At 43.6% G+C, this 16,914-nt stretch overlaps 1 protein-coding gene across 6 annotated transcripts in view; it reads right to left on the bottom strand.

Annotated features, from left to right (window-relative positions):
• Positions 1–16,914, bottom strand: part of RAD51 (RAD51 recombinase) — a 140,370-nt gene that overhangs the window by 58,377 nt on the left and 65,079 nt on the right. For all 6 annotated transcript variants that reach the window (XM_029598567.1, XM_029598564.1, XM_029598568.1 and 3 more), the window contains 2 exons: positions 12,555–12,646; positions 6,337–6,431 (listed from right to left, as the gene is read on the bottom strand). In XM_029598567.1, the coding sequence (XP_029454427.1) occupies positions 6,337–6,431; positions 12,555–12,646 (187 nt within the window). The remainder of the gene's footprint in view (positions 1–6,336; positions 6,432–12,554; positions 12,647–16,914) is intronic.

Below are 16,914 nucleotides of genomic sequence, written 5' to 3'. Positions count from 1 at the left end.
TGTAGGCCTTTGAAGAATTCCACCCATGAGATAGACGCTGGGTCCCTGGGGGTCCCCGTTTGAGAAGATGTCCCGCTGGAATTTGCTAGGTCCGGGGTACTCATTGAGGAACTAGTACTCGGCCCTGGGTGGGACTGGCCCTGGACTGGATCTCCCAGGGCCTCCTCGCACTGAACGCACAGGGCATTGGCCTCTTCGTTTTGTGTGGCTCTGATGTGGCATGCTGGACAGAGGCCTTGAGCCGTGATCTCCGTTTCCAGTGGTGCCATGGATATAGGCGCGTAAATCCTTATGCGCTCCGGTGTGTCTAAGATGTGCGTGCGGGTTGTGTGCGCGCAGGTGTGCGCCCAAGTCGCAGGTATGCGCCCAGCCCAGTTAGCGCGCGATGCGCGTATATCTTATGCGCACTGCACTCTGTGCGTGTAACTTTATGCGCACAGGTATTTTGTGCGCCTAGCTAGCCTTATGCGCCCGGACGAAGATGGCGGACAGAGCGGCAAATAGGGCCATAAATGGCAACGGTGACCAAGCGGGCACTATGGCGGAACACCTCGGAGGGTCTCCATTGTGGGAGAACCCTTGGATCTAACCGGGGCCTGGCCCTGCTAGGGCAGATCAACCCCGGTGGCACTGGTCCTGGCCGGCGACCTGTGCGACTCCTCGACCTTGGAGACCGGAGTTTATGAAGAAGATTTCTACCTTACCTCGTCTTCAGCGCTTCCCGGTTTCGTTCCGGGTGGTCCCTGGCTGCGGGGGGGAGAGGGCAAATACCTTCACCGCCGCGCTCGAGGATGCACCCGCTGCCTCTCAGCTGCGCCCGAGATCGGGGGCTAGGTCCCTGCCGCCGGACCAAGGCTTACCTCCGAGGGACCACGGAAATCACCTCGGGAATTCTCGATTGGGGGATGGACCTGAGGGTATCACCGCAGGAGAGTGGGGCTCGTCTGTTGAGGTAGGTTTTCTTCTGAATTTGGGTTTTCTCCGTTGAATTTGTTCTAACACTGTGAGAGCGTGCAGGTAGTCCTGCTATGGAGACGGGAAATACTGAAGAGCTGCACTTCCTGCAGGGGTGTATGTACTAGGGCTGACGTCAGATTGAAATCTGATCCGTCTCCAACTGCTATCAGGAGTACACTATACCCATTGGTCCTGAGTTCATCTGCTACACGCTACGAAAATCTAAATAAGAGATAGTTGATCTTCACTCAGTAGGCGCGAGCCTTTCCTTCTGCCATTGTTTTTGTTCTTTTTCTGATTTTAAAGCAGTTTGCTCCAATCCAAACAGCTGATAGTTCTGCAGTACATAAAACAAATATGGCCATTCCATTATATCAAGTGCTTTTTCAGCATCTAGGCTAACATCTCATTCTTAGTACCCCCCTTGGAGACGTGCAAGGCAAGTATCGCCTTGAACATATTGGAAGAGCTTGCCCACCTCTTAAGTTAATCTTTTGAAGAAAGTTACAGGTTGCCTGCCTGCATTCAGTCCCTCTCCTTTCAAACAGACTACAGGGAAATCTCTCCTTCTGTGCCCCACATTTATTTAGATATTTTATATACCATCGTTCCGTGTAATGATCACAATGGTTTACATAAGTAACATTCATAATTATTAATCAACAAATCTTGACGGTTTACATAGGTGGTATTCATAAGAACAGCTTAATAAATCTCAATAGAAGAGGATCAGAAGACTCATCTGCATATTGCTTCCAGCATCCCCTGGGAGAGGACTCCAGATGTCATAGCAAGCGATCCAGTCTTTGAACTCCACAGCCACAGCTTCCAGAGGCCCCGCACCCTTTGCTGTAGAAGAGAACTGGAAGCTCGCGCCTCTGAGTGAAGATCAACTTAATGGTGGTTGAAAGAGGATTGGTAAGTATAGCTTTGGGAAATCTTAGGACTTAAAGAACAAGAACATAAGAAATTGCCATACTGGGTCAGACCACAGGTCCATCAAGCCCAGCATCCTGTTTCCAACAGAGGCCAAATCAGACTACAAGAACCTGGCAAGTATCCAAACACTAAAAAGATCCCATGCTACTGATGCCAGTAATAGCAGAGGCCATTCCCTAAGTCAACTTGATTAATAGGAGTTAATGGACTTCTCCAAGAACTTATCCAAACCTTTTTTAAACCCAGCTACACTATCTACACTAACCACATCATCTGGCAACAAATTCCAGTGCTTAATTGTATGTGGGGTGAAAAAGAATTTTCTCCGATTAGTCTTACATGTGCTACTTGCTAACTTCATGGAGTGCCCCCTAGTCCTTCTATTATCCGAAAGTTTGGAGAGAGATAAAATAGTGGGATATATTCTTTAGAGTTTGTCTCTCTGAGATAATAAACAAGCCAGAGGGAATTAATTCTAGTGTCTGTCTATCCCATCCACCCATCCCTAGCTCAACCCTTGATTTTTAGACAAGAGACACTTTCTCTTTAAAAACCAGGCTCTTATCTAAATCATAATACCACACTTACCCTTATTGAGAGTTTAATCATCCCCTTGTAGGACACTAGCAGAAAAATTAATATATGTGGATAAGACGATGGTACAGGGAAGAGGAATTCAGTTTTGTAAGAAACTGGGAAACCTTTTGGGAAGGGGGAGGAGGCTTTTCCAAAATGACAGGCTCCATGTTAACTAGAGTGGAACCAGGCTGCTGGCGCTAACTTTTAAAAAGGAGATAGAGCACTTTTAAACTAGAACAAGGGGGAAAGCCAACAGTCACTCAGCAGTGCATGGTTCAGAGAAATGTATCTTTGAAGGATACTAATGAAATAGAAGAGTTAGGGCATCCCAACAGAGGAGTTCCAATAAAAGCAAACATAGTTCATGCGCCTATAAGTAAAGAATCATCAGAGTTAAAGAATTCCAAATTATCCCTATCAACTGAAAAGCAGGTTGTTAATGCAAACAATAAACGCACTTTGAAATGTCTGTATGCCAATGCCAGAAGTCTAATAAGTAAGATGGGAGAATTAGTGTGTAGCAGTGAATGATGAGACACATAACTGGCATCTCAGAGACCTAGTGGAAGGAGGATGACCAATGGGACAGTGCTATATCAGGGAACAAATGATATCGCAAAGATAGGGTGGATCAATTTGGTGGGGGGTGAGGCACTTTGTGTTCGGGATTGTATAGAGTCCAACAGAATAAAGATCATACAAGAGACTAAATGCTCAGTGAAACTATATGGGTAGAAATCACATGTGTGTTGGGTAAGAGTAGAGTGTAGGAGTATATTACCAACCACCTGGCCAAAATAGTCAGACAGATGAAGTGCTATGAGAAATCAGAAACACTAACCAATCTGGGAGGGCAGTAGTAATGGGATATTTCAATTACCCTAATATTGACTGGGTAAATGTAACATCAGGACATGCTAGAGACAAAGTTCCTGGATGAAATAAACAAATGCTTCATGGAGCAACTGGTTCAGGAACCAACAAGAGAGGGAGCTATTTTAGATTTAATTCTTAGTGGAATGCAGGATTTGGTGAGAGGTAATGGTGGTGGGGCCACTTGGCAAGAGTGATCATAACATGATCACATTTGAATTAATGACTGGAAGGGGGACAAATACACTACATTTTCAAAAGGGAAACTTTGATAAAATGAGGAAAATAGAAAAAGATCTGAAATGTGCAGCTGCAAAGATTAAGTGCACAATAGGTGTGGACCTTGTTTAAAATTACAGTCTTAGAAGCTCAGTCCAGATGTATTCCATGCATTAAGAAAGGTGGAAAGAAGGCAAAACGATTACTAGCATGATTAAAAGGTGAGGTGAAAGAGGCTACTTTAGCCAAAAAACATCCTTCAAAAAAAGGATCTGCCTGAAGAAAATAGGAAAAAGCATAAACATTGTCAAGTTAAGAATAAAACATTGATAAGGCAAGCTAACAGAGAATCTGAAATGAAGTTGGCTCTAGAGGCAAAAACTCAAAAACTTTTAAAAATATATCTAAAGCAAGAAACCTGTGAGGGAGTTGATGGGACAGTTAAATGACTGAGGAGTTAAAGGGGCTCTTAAGAAAGATAAGGCCATTGCAGAAAGACTAAATTACTTCTTTGCTTCTATGTTTACTAATGAGGATGTTGGGGAAGAATTCTCCGAAGAGAATTTTCAAGGGTGATGAGTCAGATGAACTGAACCAAATCACTGTGAACCTGGAAGATGTAGTAAGCCAGATTGACAAACTAAAGAGCAGCAAATCACCTGGACCGGATGGTATGCATCCCAGGGTTCTGAAGGAACTGAAAAATGACATTTCAGATCTGTAACCTATCATTAAAATCATCCATTGTACCTGAAGACTGGAGAGTGGCCAATGCAACCCCAATATTTAAAAAGGGCTCCAGGGGCGATCCAGGAAACTATAGACCAGTGAGCGTGACTTAAGTGCTGAAAACAAAAGTGGAAACTATTCTAAAGATCAAAGTCACAGAGCATATAGAAAGACATGGTTTAATGGAACACAGTCAACATGGATTTACCCAAGAGAAATCTTGCCTCACAAATCCGCTTCATTTTTTTTGAAGAGGTTAATGAACATGTGGATAAAGGTGAACCGGTACATGTAGTGTATTTGGATTTTCAGAAGGATTTGACAAAGTCCCTCATGAGAAGCTTCTAAAAAGTAAAAGTCATGGGATAGGAGGCAATGTCCTGAGATTACAAACTGGTTAAAAGACAGGAAATAAATGGTCAATTTTCTCAGTGGAAAAAGGTACACAATGGAGAGCCTCAGGAATCTGTACTTGAAAAGCACCGGTCCAATATATTTATAAATGATTTGGAAAGGAATATGAGTATTGAGGTAATCAAATCTGCAGATGAAAAAGTTATTCAGAGTAGTTAAATCACAAGCAGATTGTGATAAATTGCAGGAGGACATTGTGAGACTGGAAAATTGGGCAACCAAATGATAGATGAAATTTAATGTGGACAAGTGCAAGGTATTGATTGTAGGCAAAAATAACCCATGCTGTAGTTACACGGTGTTAGCTTTCATATTAGGAACTACCACCCAGGAAAATGATCTAGGCATCATAGTGGATAATAGATTGAAATAGTCAGCTCAGTGTGCTGTGGCAGTCAAAAGAGCAAACAGAATGTTAGGAGTTATTAGAAAGGGAATGGTGAATAAAACGGAAAATGTCATAATACCTCTGTATCACTCCATGGTGAGACCACACCTTGAGTACTGTGTACAGTTCTGGTCACCGCATCTCAAAAAAAGATATAGCTGCCCTGGAGAAGGTACAGAGAAGGGCAACCAAAATGAATAAGGGGATGGAACAGCTCCCCTATGAGGAAAGGCTAAAGAGGTTAGGGCTATTCAGCTTGGAAGAGAGATGGCTGAAGGGGGATATGATAGAGGTCTAGAATGGGTAGATGTGAATCATTTATTCACTCTTTCGGATAATAGAAGGACTAAGAGGCACCTCCATGAAATTAGTAAGTAGCACATTTAAAACTAATCGGAGAAAATTATTTTTCACTCAATACACAATTAAGCTCTGGAATTTATTGCCAGAGGATGTGGTTAGTGCAGTTAGTGTAGCTGGGTTTAAAAAAGGTTTGGATAAGTTCTTGGAGGAGAAGTCCATTAACTGCTATTAATCAAGTTATCTTAGGGAATAGCCACTGCTATTACTGGCATCAGTAACATGGAATAGACTTAGTTTTTGGGTACTTGCCAGGTTCTTATGGCCTGGATTGGCCACTGTTGGAAACAGGATGATGTGCTTGATGGACCCTTGGCCTCACCCAGTATGGCAATTTCTTATGTTCTCAAATGAAATTAGATGTTCCAATACATATTCAATTGCTTACTAAAGATCTAAGACTTAAGGCAAGTAATACAGGAAAATAATAACTAATATCACATAATAGTCTGTATATTATATACATATTCTCTTCCAGACATGCATCTGGCAAGCACTTACCATATTTACTCATATATAAACCAATCTCATGTATAAGTCAAGGATATGTTTTGGGGCCCAAAATCAAGAATTATCTGTCACCCATGGATAAGTCGTGGGTAAAACCTAGGGGGGGGGGGCTTATGAAATGGTGAAATCATACTAAGAAATAAACTGATAACTTAAGAAAATCGCTTTTATTTATTTTTAAAAAACATCTCTCTTCCTCATCCCCTGAAGCGAAGGGGGATATAGGGGTAGCGTGGAGTGGACAGAGGTGCAAATCTTTATGCAAAATGATGTAAATTTGCCACATAATTGCCACAGATTCCTGAAAAGTCTGCCACAGGAAACTGGGGGCTCTGTGCATGAGTAACTCCTAAAGTACATGAACATACCTTTCAGCTACAGCAAGTAGACGTTCAGGTCTGAAGGTACCTTCGGTGTCGATGTACATGGCCTTTCCTTCACCACCACCTCGGTCGATGGGGAGCTAAATGAAAAATAGAAAGCAAAAGCAGAGCAGAACAAGTATCAGATTACAGAATGTAATGTGTTATCTGGGCTACTCTAGGATAACAAGGCAGTAATAACAAGCTCACAGAAAATTTTCAACTATTTTGGGTGCCCAAACATTTTATTTACTCTTGGTGGCCTTAAAGCTAAAATTAATGAATTCTGTCCTTTTTATAAAATAGTTCTAAAATTCAAAACCATTAGCAGATTCATAGTGTCCATTTAGCTTTTTGCTCCATTTGATTACATAAATGTGCTTACATCAGTGGATATATATTTGTATTTTTCACATAGCAGCTGAATTAGCCATGCTGTCTGGGTACGTCTTCCGTGCCACTAGGTGGCGGAGCTCTCTAAGTCTCTCAAAGTCTTTCAAGCTAGGTGCTCCCTCCTGTATCCTGACAGGATTACCTCAGGCTCCTCAATCAGTTTTTTTTCCGCGAGACCATTAGGCACGCGGAGCTCTTTCTCCAGAGAAAGTTACATTCTGTGAGGAAAAAGAAGTTCTTTAAAAGTTTATAGTTTAAAAAGAAAATCACCACAGTAAAACAACTTTTAAATCTATAACAAATGCTCATCCCGGCTTGAAATTCTGTTCCTGAGGCAAGTTAATGCTGGCTACAGATAGCCACCTCTCCTGTCACTTCTGCTTCGGATCCCACGACCAGTGGAATTGTGAAGCCTGCAGAAAACTGTCCCCTCAAGACCGGAGACAGAGAGAGCATCAAGAGCTGCGATCCAGGATTTCAGGCTCTTCTGCCTCTTCAGAAGTCTGTCAGATCGGTTCCAGCTCCAACATTGAAGAAAAGGCCCCTCCTGAAGCAGAGGGCCTCTTCAGTCGAACCCCCCAGGTCAGACCATCGACTGGGAAGCACCAGCCAAAAATTGGCCCTGAGTGCGGGAGATGCGTCGGCGGCAGGTTAAAAGTTCCTCCAGCACCACGGGACGTTCCAACCTCCCCAGTGTCTCACTTAGAGGATTCCTCTTCAAATTCATCAACTGGTTACCCATCTGACCATGATGACATACCTCCTGAGCCTTCTTTACCTCCAGAAGACCTTACCTAGTCTCAATTCATAGAGAAGGTAGGTCAATTCCTCAACATACAGACCAAGAGGATACCAGATTCTTGTCAAGAAATGTTAGGCATCCTGAAGATTTTAGATATGCCAGCTGATCCTGTGGCTCTCCCACAACACATGGCTTTGACAACTTTAATGGAGAAATCTTGGGATACTCCCTTGACAGTTCCTCCAACATCTTGCAAAATTGACTTCCACACCAGTCAGTGGTAGTTGAGTCGGCAATGCAAAAAGCTCGTAAATCCAGAATTCATTCTAATACTTCGCCGACTAAAGATAATAAGACATTAGATGACTTTGCAAAGAAACCATATTCCTCTGTGATGCTCAATGCTCGCATTCAAAACCATCAGTTTTACATAACGCAATATCTCTTTGAGAATCTGCAGGCTTTGCAACCACATCTACAGCAATCCTCTGCAGACGCTTCCTTACCCGAAGGTTTACGTCATTTATTACAATCCATCTACGAAGGCTTTGATGTTTCATCAAAAATCTCAGCGAATGCCTTGGCAGCCAGATGCCTTGCATGGTTGCAGTCTAGTGCCATAAGAGACGATGTCCACGATAAGTTAGCAAACTTACCATGTCGTCCAGAAAATTTGTTTGGAGATCAGTTCACTGAGACTGTAGCAAAACTCAAGGAACAAAAGACGGCAGTTCTTTCCTTAACATCGCCGCAACGTCCAAGTACTTCTCGACGTCAATATTCTGCCTCGACTTCTTACCGTAGGTCTTCCTATAAGACCTATAAACCTTACAGCTATTATAAGCTTCAGTACACTCAACCATCAAGGCAGCAGGCTTATCAACAGCAGCCTTCACACCAGCATACTAGAACTCCAAGACAGCCACGGCAGCAATCCGATCCTCAACCTGCCAAGGCCCAGTCCAGTTTTTAAAGATTATAAAGCCACCGTCACCACCTGAGGGAGGAAGGTTGTCCAGTTATCTTCCAGCCTAGAATCAGTTACGTCGATCAATGGGTCCTATCAATCATACAACAGGGCTATGCCCTCAATTTCTCATCCCTCCCAAACCTCCCACATTGGGTTCCTCAGAAATTCGTAACTCACAAGGAGCATATCATGCAGGAAATCCAACTTCTCTTACAGAATCACTGCATCCAGAAGCTACCTTCCAAGAAATATCATCAGGGCTTCTATTCCCAATACTTCCTGATTCCCAAGAAAACAGGAGGTTTACGCCCAATTCTGGACCTAGGTTCCCTCAACAAACACCTCCACAAGGAGAAATTCAAAATGACTTCTCTCAAGTCCATTCTTCCATTTCTTCAACCAGGAGATTGGATGTGCTCGCTGGACTTGAAAGATGGACTCACATAACAATGCACCCCAGTTCCTGTTGTTAACTTTGTTTCCAGGCGGACAACCAACATTTCCAGTACAGAGTTCTTCCCTTTGGCCTATCCTCAGCCCCCAGGGTCTTCACCAAATGCATGGCAGTGGCGGTGGCGCACTTTCATCGTCAGTGGGTGCAGATATTTCCTTATCTAGACGATTGGTTCCTAGTTGCATCCAATCCAGCACTGCTACAGCAGAATCTTCTACTAACAATTTCTTGCCTGGATGATCTAGGTCTTCTGATCAATTACGAGAAATCGAAACTGGAACCCACTCAAAAACTTTACAGTTCATAGGAGCCTATATCGACACGATCCACGACAAGGCTTTCCTACCTCACCCGAGAGCATTAGCTCTCTCCACACTATCTACCACTCTACTTCACAGTGCAGTGCCAGCTCGGCAAGTCCTCACTGTTCTGGGACATATGGTGGCGGCCACCTATGTAATTTCACACACACGCCTTCATATGCACTGCCTGCAATGGGGCCTCAAACTCCAATGGACTCAATATCTGCAGCCACTGTCCACACCTGTTTCCGTAACCAACAGCATGAAGCGGGACCTACAATGGTGGTTGGTTGCTCCCATTAACGCTTTCCACGGATTCCCCACTGAGACCCCTTCGACATCAGGTGATACCAACCACAGATGCATCTCCCAAAGGTTGGGGAGCTCATCTGGAAATGTTACAAACACAAGGTCTATGGACTTCATATGAACGAACACTTCATATCAACCTTCTGGAGCTCAGAGCGGTGTACAACGCCCTTCGAGTCTTCGAAAGTTCCCTTCAATGAAAGATAGTCATGGTACACAGAGACAATCAAGTGACCATGTTCTATAACAAAGAAGGAGGGTCCGGTTCATGGAACCTCTGCAAGGAGGCAGTACAAATATTGGAGTGGGCTCACCAAAGATCCATTTCCCTACAGGCAACATACCCTCCAGGGATTCACAACTCCAGAGGAGACAAGCTCAGCAGAATTTTTCGGCTACACGAATTGGGAGCTGAACCCAGAAGTAACTCAAGATCTTTTTGCAACGTGGGGGTCTTCCCACAGTCAGTCAATCTGTTTGCAACACGGACTCTATATCCTCCCAAACATAAAGTTCTAACAGGATAAAGATCATACAAGAGACTAAATGCTAGTAGAATCTATATGGGTAGGAATCCCATGTGTGTTAGGTAAGAGTATAATGATAGGATTATACTACCGTCCACCTGGACAAAATGGTCAGACAGATGATGAAATGCTAAGAGAAATCAGGGAAGCAAACCAATTTGGCAGTGCAATAATAATGGGAGATTTCAATTACCCAGGTAAACTGGTGCAGGACAGAATATAGAGTTCCATTCAAAGGTTAAAGTTATTTTATTTGAAATCCGAATAGTCACAATTCATTCAATACGGCAACTCCGTTCAGGATGACATGAGATAATTTTTTAATAGTCCCCCGACACGGTCCCGTGTTTCGCGGTGGCTGCATCGGGAGGGACCAAGACGTATTATAATCTGCAATATAATAATATCTATGAGGAATGGAACATTAAGGCTGCAAAACAAAATACAACATAGTGGTTACATACCTCTCAAAGTAGCCTCAGGAGCGCAAGCGTCCTTAACAGTGACAGCCATTTAAAGAGCGAAAAGGCGCGAAAGAGAACTCTTGCAAGATGCAAACGCAGGCAAACAGACACATATGGAAGTAATGACAGGTTAACAAGGAGTTAGTAGAACAAATGCCATTCTATGTCTTTATTAAGGCCTTTGGGACACACTGTATCCAGAGTGAAAATCCAGCGCTGTTCTCTCCGACCAAGTATACCAGCGAAGTCTCCTCCCCGCTGGGGGAACGAGACCACCTCTAGAACTAGGAAGGAGAGGGCAGCGATGGAGTGGCCAGCCTGAAGCCAGTGGGATACTAGAGGCTCATCAATTCTTGAGGATCTGATGTTGGAGCAATGCTCGATGATACGCGTTTTAATCATGCGTGAAGTCTTGCCCACGTACAGCAGTGGGCAAGGACATTTTACAACATAGATGACTCCTTTAGTAGTGCAGTCCGATTGAGAAAACAATTTGAACACTCGTCCCGTCCTCGGATGTATAAACTCTGTCAGGGGTTCCGTATGCCGGCACATAGTACAGTGGCCACAGGGGGTATGCTGACCTCTCACTTGTGATCGGAAGTTAATAGAAGGGCTTGCTGTGTGTACAAGCCGGTCCTGAAGATTAGTTCCTCTTCTAAATGTAAAGCGAAGTGGACCATGCATAAGATCAGTGAGAGATAAGGCTGACCAGTGTCTTTTAATCATGTTGACTATAGTTCTCCCTGCAACAGAAAAGGGGAGGATACAGTTGTGGGCAATCTCTGGCAGACCCCAGCGAGTGAGGCTGTGGAGGAGCCAGCCACCAGCGTGGACGAATGGCCAGAGTCTACAGAGGTAGAAACTACGGAGAGCCAATGGGGAGGCGCTGCAGAGTGTATAGAGGAGGAAACAGCGGAGAGCCCAGAGGAAGGCACTGCAGAGAACCTGGAAGAAGAGTCCATGGAGAGCCCAGAGGATGGCACCGTGGAGACTCCAACAATTGATACCAAGGATCCATATACCAGTTGCCAGGAAGTGGGCGCAGCTGGTTATAGAGGAACCAGAACTGATGGTTCCCCAGTAGGTTCATAAAGCTCCATTGGGGTGGAATTCGAAAATGGAGCCAGCAAAGGACTTGGGATGTGCATTGCGCGAATGGCACAATGAGTGGTGGTCGTGACGCTGTTGAGGGTAACCACAAGGGACGGGGTGAGCATGTTACTAGGTCCCTGTTCCCAAGCATAGCTGGTGGGAAGCCAGAGGAAGGGGAATGGGATGTCTTGGACTCTTCTGGATGGGATCCAGGAGGGAGTAGGGATGCTTGGGCCGATGGGTCCAAGTTGAGGAGAAGGGTATGTGAGGCAGTGCCCCTAGTGTTCCCTTATATCTGTGCAAGACCAGATTAGATGCCTGGTCCTCCTTAAATTCCTTAAGGAGAGTATGCTCCTTGGGCAGAATCCTGCAGCACAGATGGGGCTCAGAGGGCATAACCAGGGATTGGGGAATAACCAAATCAAGCTCAGGGTTCCAGGAGGAAGGCAGCTCCTGTAGAATATCGCTGTCCAAACACTGAGCTGAGATGAAGCTGAACTGTGAATAATTAAGTACACTATTCTGAAGGGAAGACAGTCTACTGTTGTGCGATTGTGAAGTTATAATAAAGCTAAGTGTTTTAAGGCAGGCTGGCATCAGACTAGTTTATGTCTCCAGGCCTGTGGGAATCACCGCTCATTCTCATACACCATAGCCAAATTTGAAAATACTAAATTTCATGCACAAAATTATTCAAACATGTTAACATGATAAACTGACACTACTGGCAATTTCATCATATGAAATCATTTTATAAAATATAAAGGCTTACGAATTTGGTAACACTTTAGTATATCAGCCTCCTGAGGTACACTTGTACCTTCTACAGGCAGAGATAGGATTAAATAGAAATAATTCCAACTGGAATTATTAGATGCGGTGCAGACAAGTTGTAGCAATGATTTTGTACTTGCGAGTTAAGATTTATTTCAATTGTTTCATGCTTGGTTAGAACTCTAGCTACTCACCTGACAGGTTACCGCCAAAGTGTGACACAGCTGAGTTTTGCCAGTTCGGAATTCCCCAAACATTTCTGTAATGGAGCCCGTCTCAAAACCACCTAGAAGAGAAATAAAGGAACTTCAGGAATCTTACAGTTAACTAAAGATACTTAGCTGGAAAGATAAGACTCTATAATGGACATCACTTTTTTTCAAAGCATATGATCTCATGAAAGCATAAAAAATTCTGTTTGCATCAAACTTGAAAGAGAAAAAAGGTGGCACATAGCTCAATTTCAATAATGGAAAATAAAAGCAAAATCATTTAATATTTCATGCACCTCAAACATGGATCATAAAAAAGGAGACACCCAAGAGAAAAGCGAGGAGCATATTATGAAGAACCTTCTAATCCGGTGTTTCCCAACCAGTGTGCCATGGCACACTAGTGGGCCTTCAGATCTGATCAGGTGTGTCAGATAAGTCACCATTGCCAGATGCTCAGATCCAGGACAGCACCTGGGCTTTACTCAGCTACCTGCAGCAACAAGACACCCCAGCAATGACTCTTGTAGGAACTCCTTTCTGAGAACATGTATAATCATTCTTGCCTCTTCATCCTAGCTATAGCATGAGCCATGGAGTGTGGGAATTAATGGGCAGCATGGCTAGCCAGGCCCCACTTTGTGTAGCACACACAACAGTCCTTCCAGCCTCTGTGTTTACCCCAGGTTGAGTGAGATGGGGAGACTCATCTGAATATTGGGAGCATCAGAGAAGCTCTAGTATTCGCATACAGCAGCCAAATTAACTGAGCCAGCTGCCCATACCACAGCAATATCGCCCACCTTCTGCCCTTGCATGTAGAGATAACTCATTCATCATAACAGGTTCGTGTTTCTTCACCAACCTCTCCCCCTGTTTTAAAATTTGGAAGAAACTGATGAGGCTTTCACTGCTTCCTTAGCTCTTCTTTTGGTCATAGGAGTCCCTCCATGTCTGCACTGCCTGCTCTGTGGCAGCTGGAGTACCACACTATTTTTTTATATATATATTTTTTAAATACAGGTGGCCTTCAGCATAAAAAGATTTGAAAATATTGGTGTAACAGAACTCTGCAGAGATCTTATGATAAATACCTGTAAAAGGATAGACTTGGTAGGAGTGTGGCGCTTCATGTCCAGAAGATTACACAAGAGATTAAATGTACAGAACCTATATGGGTAGAAATACTATGTCTGTTGGATAAGAGTATACTATCGTGCACCTGGCCAAAATGAGACTGACGATGAAATGCTAAGAGAAATCAGGGAAGTTAACCAATTTGTCAGTGCAGAAATAATGTGAGATTTCCATTACTCCAATATTGACTGGGTAAATGTAACATCAGGACATGCTAGAGACAAAGTTCCTGGATGAAATAAATGACTGCTTCTTGGAGCAATTGGTTCAGGAACAGATGAGAGAGTAAGCTATTTTAGATTTAATTCTTAGTGGAATGCAGAATTTGGTGAAAGAGGTAATGGTAGTGGGACATTTGACAATAGTGATCATAACATGATCAAATTTGAACTAATGATTGGAAGGGTGACAATATGTAAATCTACAGCTCAAAAACTAAATTTTCAAAAGGATAACTGATAAAATGAGGAAAATAGTTGGAAAAAACCTGAAAGGTGCAGCTGCAAAGGTTCAAAGTGCACAACAGGCATGGATATTGTTTAAAAATATCTTAGAAGTGCAGTCCAGATGTATTCAATGCATTAAGAAAGGTGGAAAGGCAGCAAAACGATTACCGGCATGGTTAAAAGGTGAGGTGAAAGAGGTTATTCTAGCCAAAAAAACACCCTTCAAAAATTGGGAGAAGGATCCATCTGAAGAAAATAAGAAAAAGCATAAACATTGTCAAGTTAAGAGTAAAACATTGATAAGACTGGCTAAGAGAGAATTTGAAATGAAGTTGGCAAACAAAGCAAAAACTCATAATAAAATCTTTTTAAAATATATCCGAAACAGGAAACCTATGAGGAAGCCAGTTGGACCATTAGATGACAGAGGGGTTAAAGGGCTCTTAGTAAAGATAAGGCCATTGCAGAAAGACTAAATGAATTCTTTGCTTCTGTGTTTACTAATGAGGATGTTGGGGAGATATGGTTCCAGGGATGGTTTAAAAGGGTGATGAGTCAGAATAACTGAACCAAAATTATGGTGAACCTGGAAGATGTAGTAGGCCAGACTGACAAACTAAAGAGTAGCAAAATCACCTGGACCGGATGGTATGCACCCCATGATTCTGAAGGAACTAAAAAATGAAATTTCAGATCTATTAGTTAAAATGTGTAACCTATCATTAAAATTCATCCATTGTACCTGAAGACTGGAGAGTAGCTAATCTAACCCCAATATTTAAAAAGGGCTCCAGGGGCGATCCAGGAAACTTCAGACCTGTGAGCCTAACTTCAATGCCGGGAAAAAAAGCAAGTTTGCTTACCGTAAACGGTGTTTCCGTAGATAGCAGGATGAATTAGCCATGCTGTCATGGGAACTGTCCATCAGGCCCAGGAGGCGGAGCTTCACTAGTGATGTCAGAGCTTTGCTCTGAGACTGCGCGTGGTTTCCCGCGCTGGAAAACGACTCTTCTCAGTCTGTGATAAAGCAAGCGTGGTCGTGTAGAAAGAAAGTCGACTAGACAGAGAGGTGGAAGGGTCAGCATGGCTAATTCATCCTGCTATCTACGGAAACACCGTCTACGGTAAGCAACTTGCTTTTTCCCATTGATAGCAGGGCTGAATTAGCCATGCTGTCATGGGAATCCTAAGCTCCCCATCACACAGTATTGGTATGCCAGTCTCTAATGTAAGTGAAGCGTGATGTAATTAAGTGTCTGTTGACTTAGAAGTATCTGCGCCAAATGCCTGTAGAAGGGAACGCCCAAGTTTGGCATCATTGGTTGTTTGTTAATCTAAGCAGTAATAGGCTGTAAATGTATGAAGGGAGGCCTAAGTGGCTGCTTTACAGATGTCTAATGGTGGAACATGTTTGAGGTGAGCTAGAGAGGCAGCCCCCGCTCGTGTTTGATGCGCTGTGGGGCATGCAGCCAACGACTCTCGTTGCTTGTCTTAACAAAACTGATCCAACTAGATATGGTTCGTTTTGCCACTGGAAGGCCTGGCGCTTTCGGGTTAAAGGAAACAAAGAGTTGCGATGGTCAACTATCGACACGCAAACCGATTCCCCCCTGGGCAACAGCCCTCAACTGCTTACCCAAGAAGGAGGATCGCTGCTTCACCCACTTCATTCATCGCTGAATCTCACTGCGTGGAGGCTGAAAGGCTCGTATGCCAGAGCCTAAACATTTCTTCTCAACTTCAAGTATTCTGGTCTCCTCCAGAAAACCATCAACTAGACTCAGTTCCCAATGAAAATGGTCACTAACATGGTGATCGGCTGAGGGAACAGATCAACGCACATGTCTACCAGATCGCCTCCTAGATTATCTCCATCTGTTCTACAGGGATGGCCTCGCCACTACCTCACTTCGAGTACACCTCAGCGCTATAGCATCTTACCACATTCCTCTCAATGGGAAACCTATCTCTCTTGTCATTCACTTGTCTCCAAGTTCATTAAAGGTGTCCTACGTTTACGGCCTCCAATTCGTAAACCTCTTGTGTTGGAACAACTCATGTTACTATCCTTCAAACCGTTGGACACTTGTCATCCCAGGTACCTTTCCTGGAAAGTACTCTTCCTAGTCGCCCAGTGAGCTACAAGACTTAGTTCACTATCCACCTTAACTTGAGTTTTACCATGATAAAGTTACACTGCGTGCGCATCCTCACTTCCTACCAAAAGTGGATTCTATTTTCCACATCAACCTAACCATCACCCTCCTGACTTTCTACCCAAAACCTCATGCAAATGAGGGTGAGCGAAGACTCTATTCATTAGACTGTAAGCAAGTGCTAGCCTACTATAAAAAGCGCACTCATTCCGCTCTTTCTCTCCTTCAACCCAAATGCACCAGGACTCCCTGTAGCAAACAGAATGTTAGGAATTATTAGGAAGGGAATGGTTAATAAAATGGAAAGTGTCATAATGCCTCTATAATCGCTCCATGGTGAGACGGCACCTTGAATACAGTGTACAATTCTGGTCACCACATCTCAAAAAAGATATAGTTGCGATGGAGAAAGTACAGAGAAGGGCGGCCAAAATGATAAAGAGGATGGAACAGCTCCCCTATGAGGAAAGGCTGAAGAGATTAGAGCTGTTCAGCTTGGAGAAGAGACAGCTGAGGGGGGGGGGGGGATATGATAGAGATCTTTAAAATCATGAGAGGTCTTGAATGAGTAGATGTGAATCTGTTATTTATACTTTCGGATAA

This window comes from Rhinatrema bivittatum, chromosome 4, assembly GCF_901001135.1.
Source record: "Rhinatrema bivittatum chromosome 4, aRhiBiv1.1, whole genome shotgun sequence".
NCBI classification, from domain to species: domain Eukaryota; kingdom Metazoa; phylum Chordata; class Amphibia; order Gymnophiona; family Rhinatrematidae; genus Rhinatrema; species Rhinatrema bivittatum.
The sequence above is the reverse complement of the archived record's forward strand: the minus strand, read 5'-3'. Positions and strand labels throughout refer to the sequence as shown.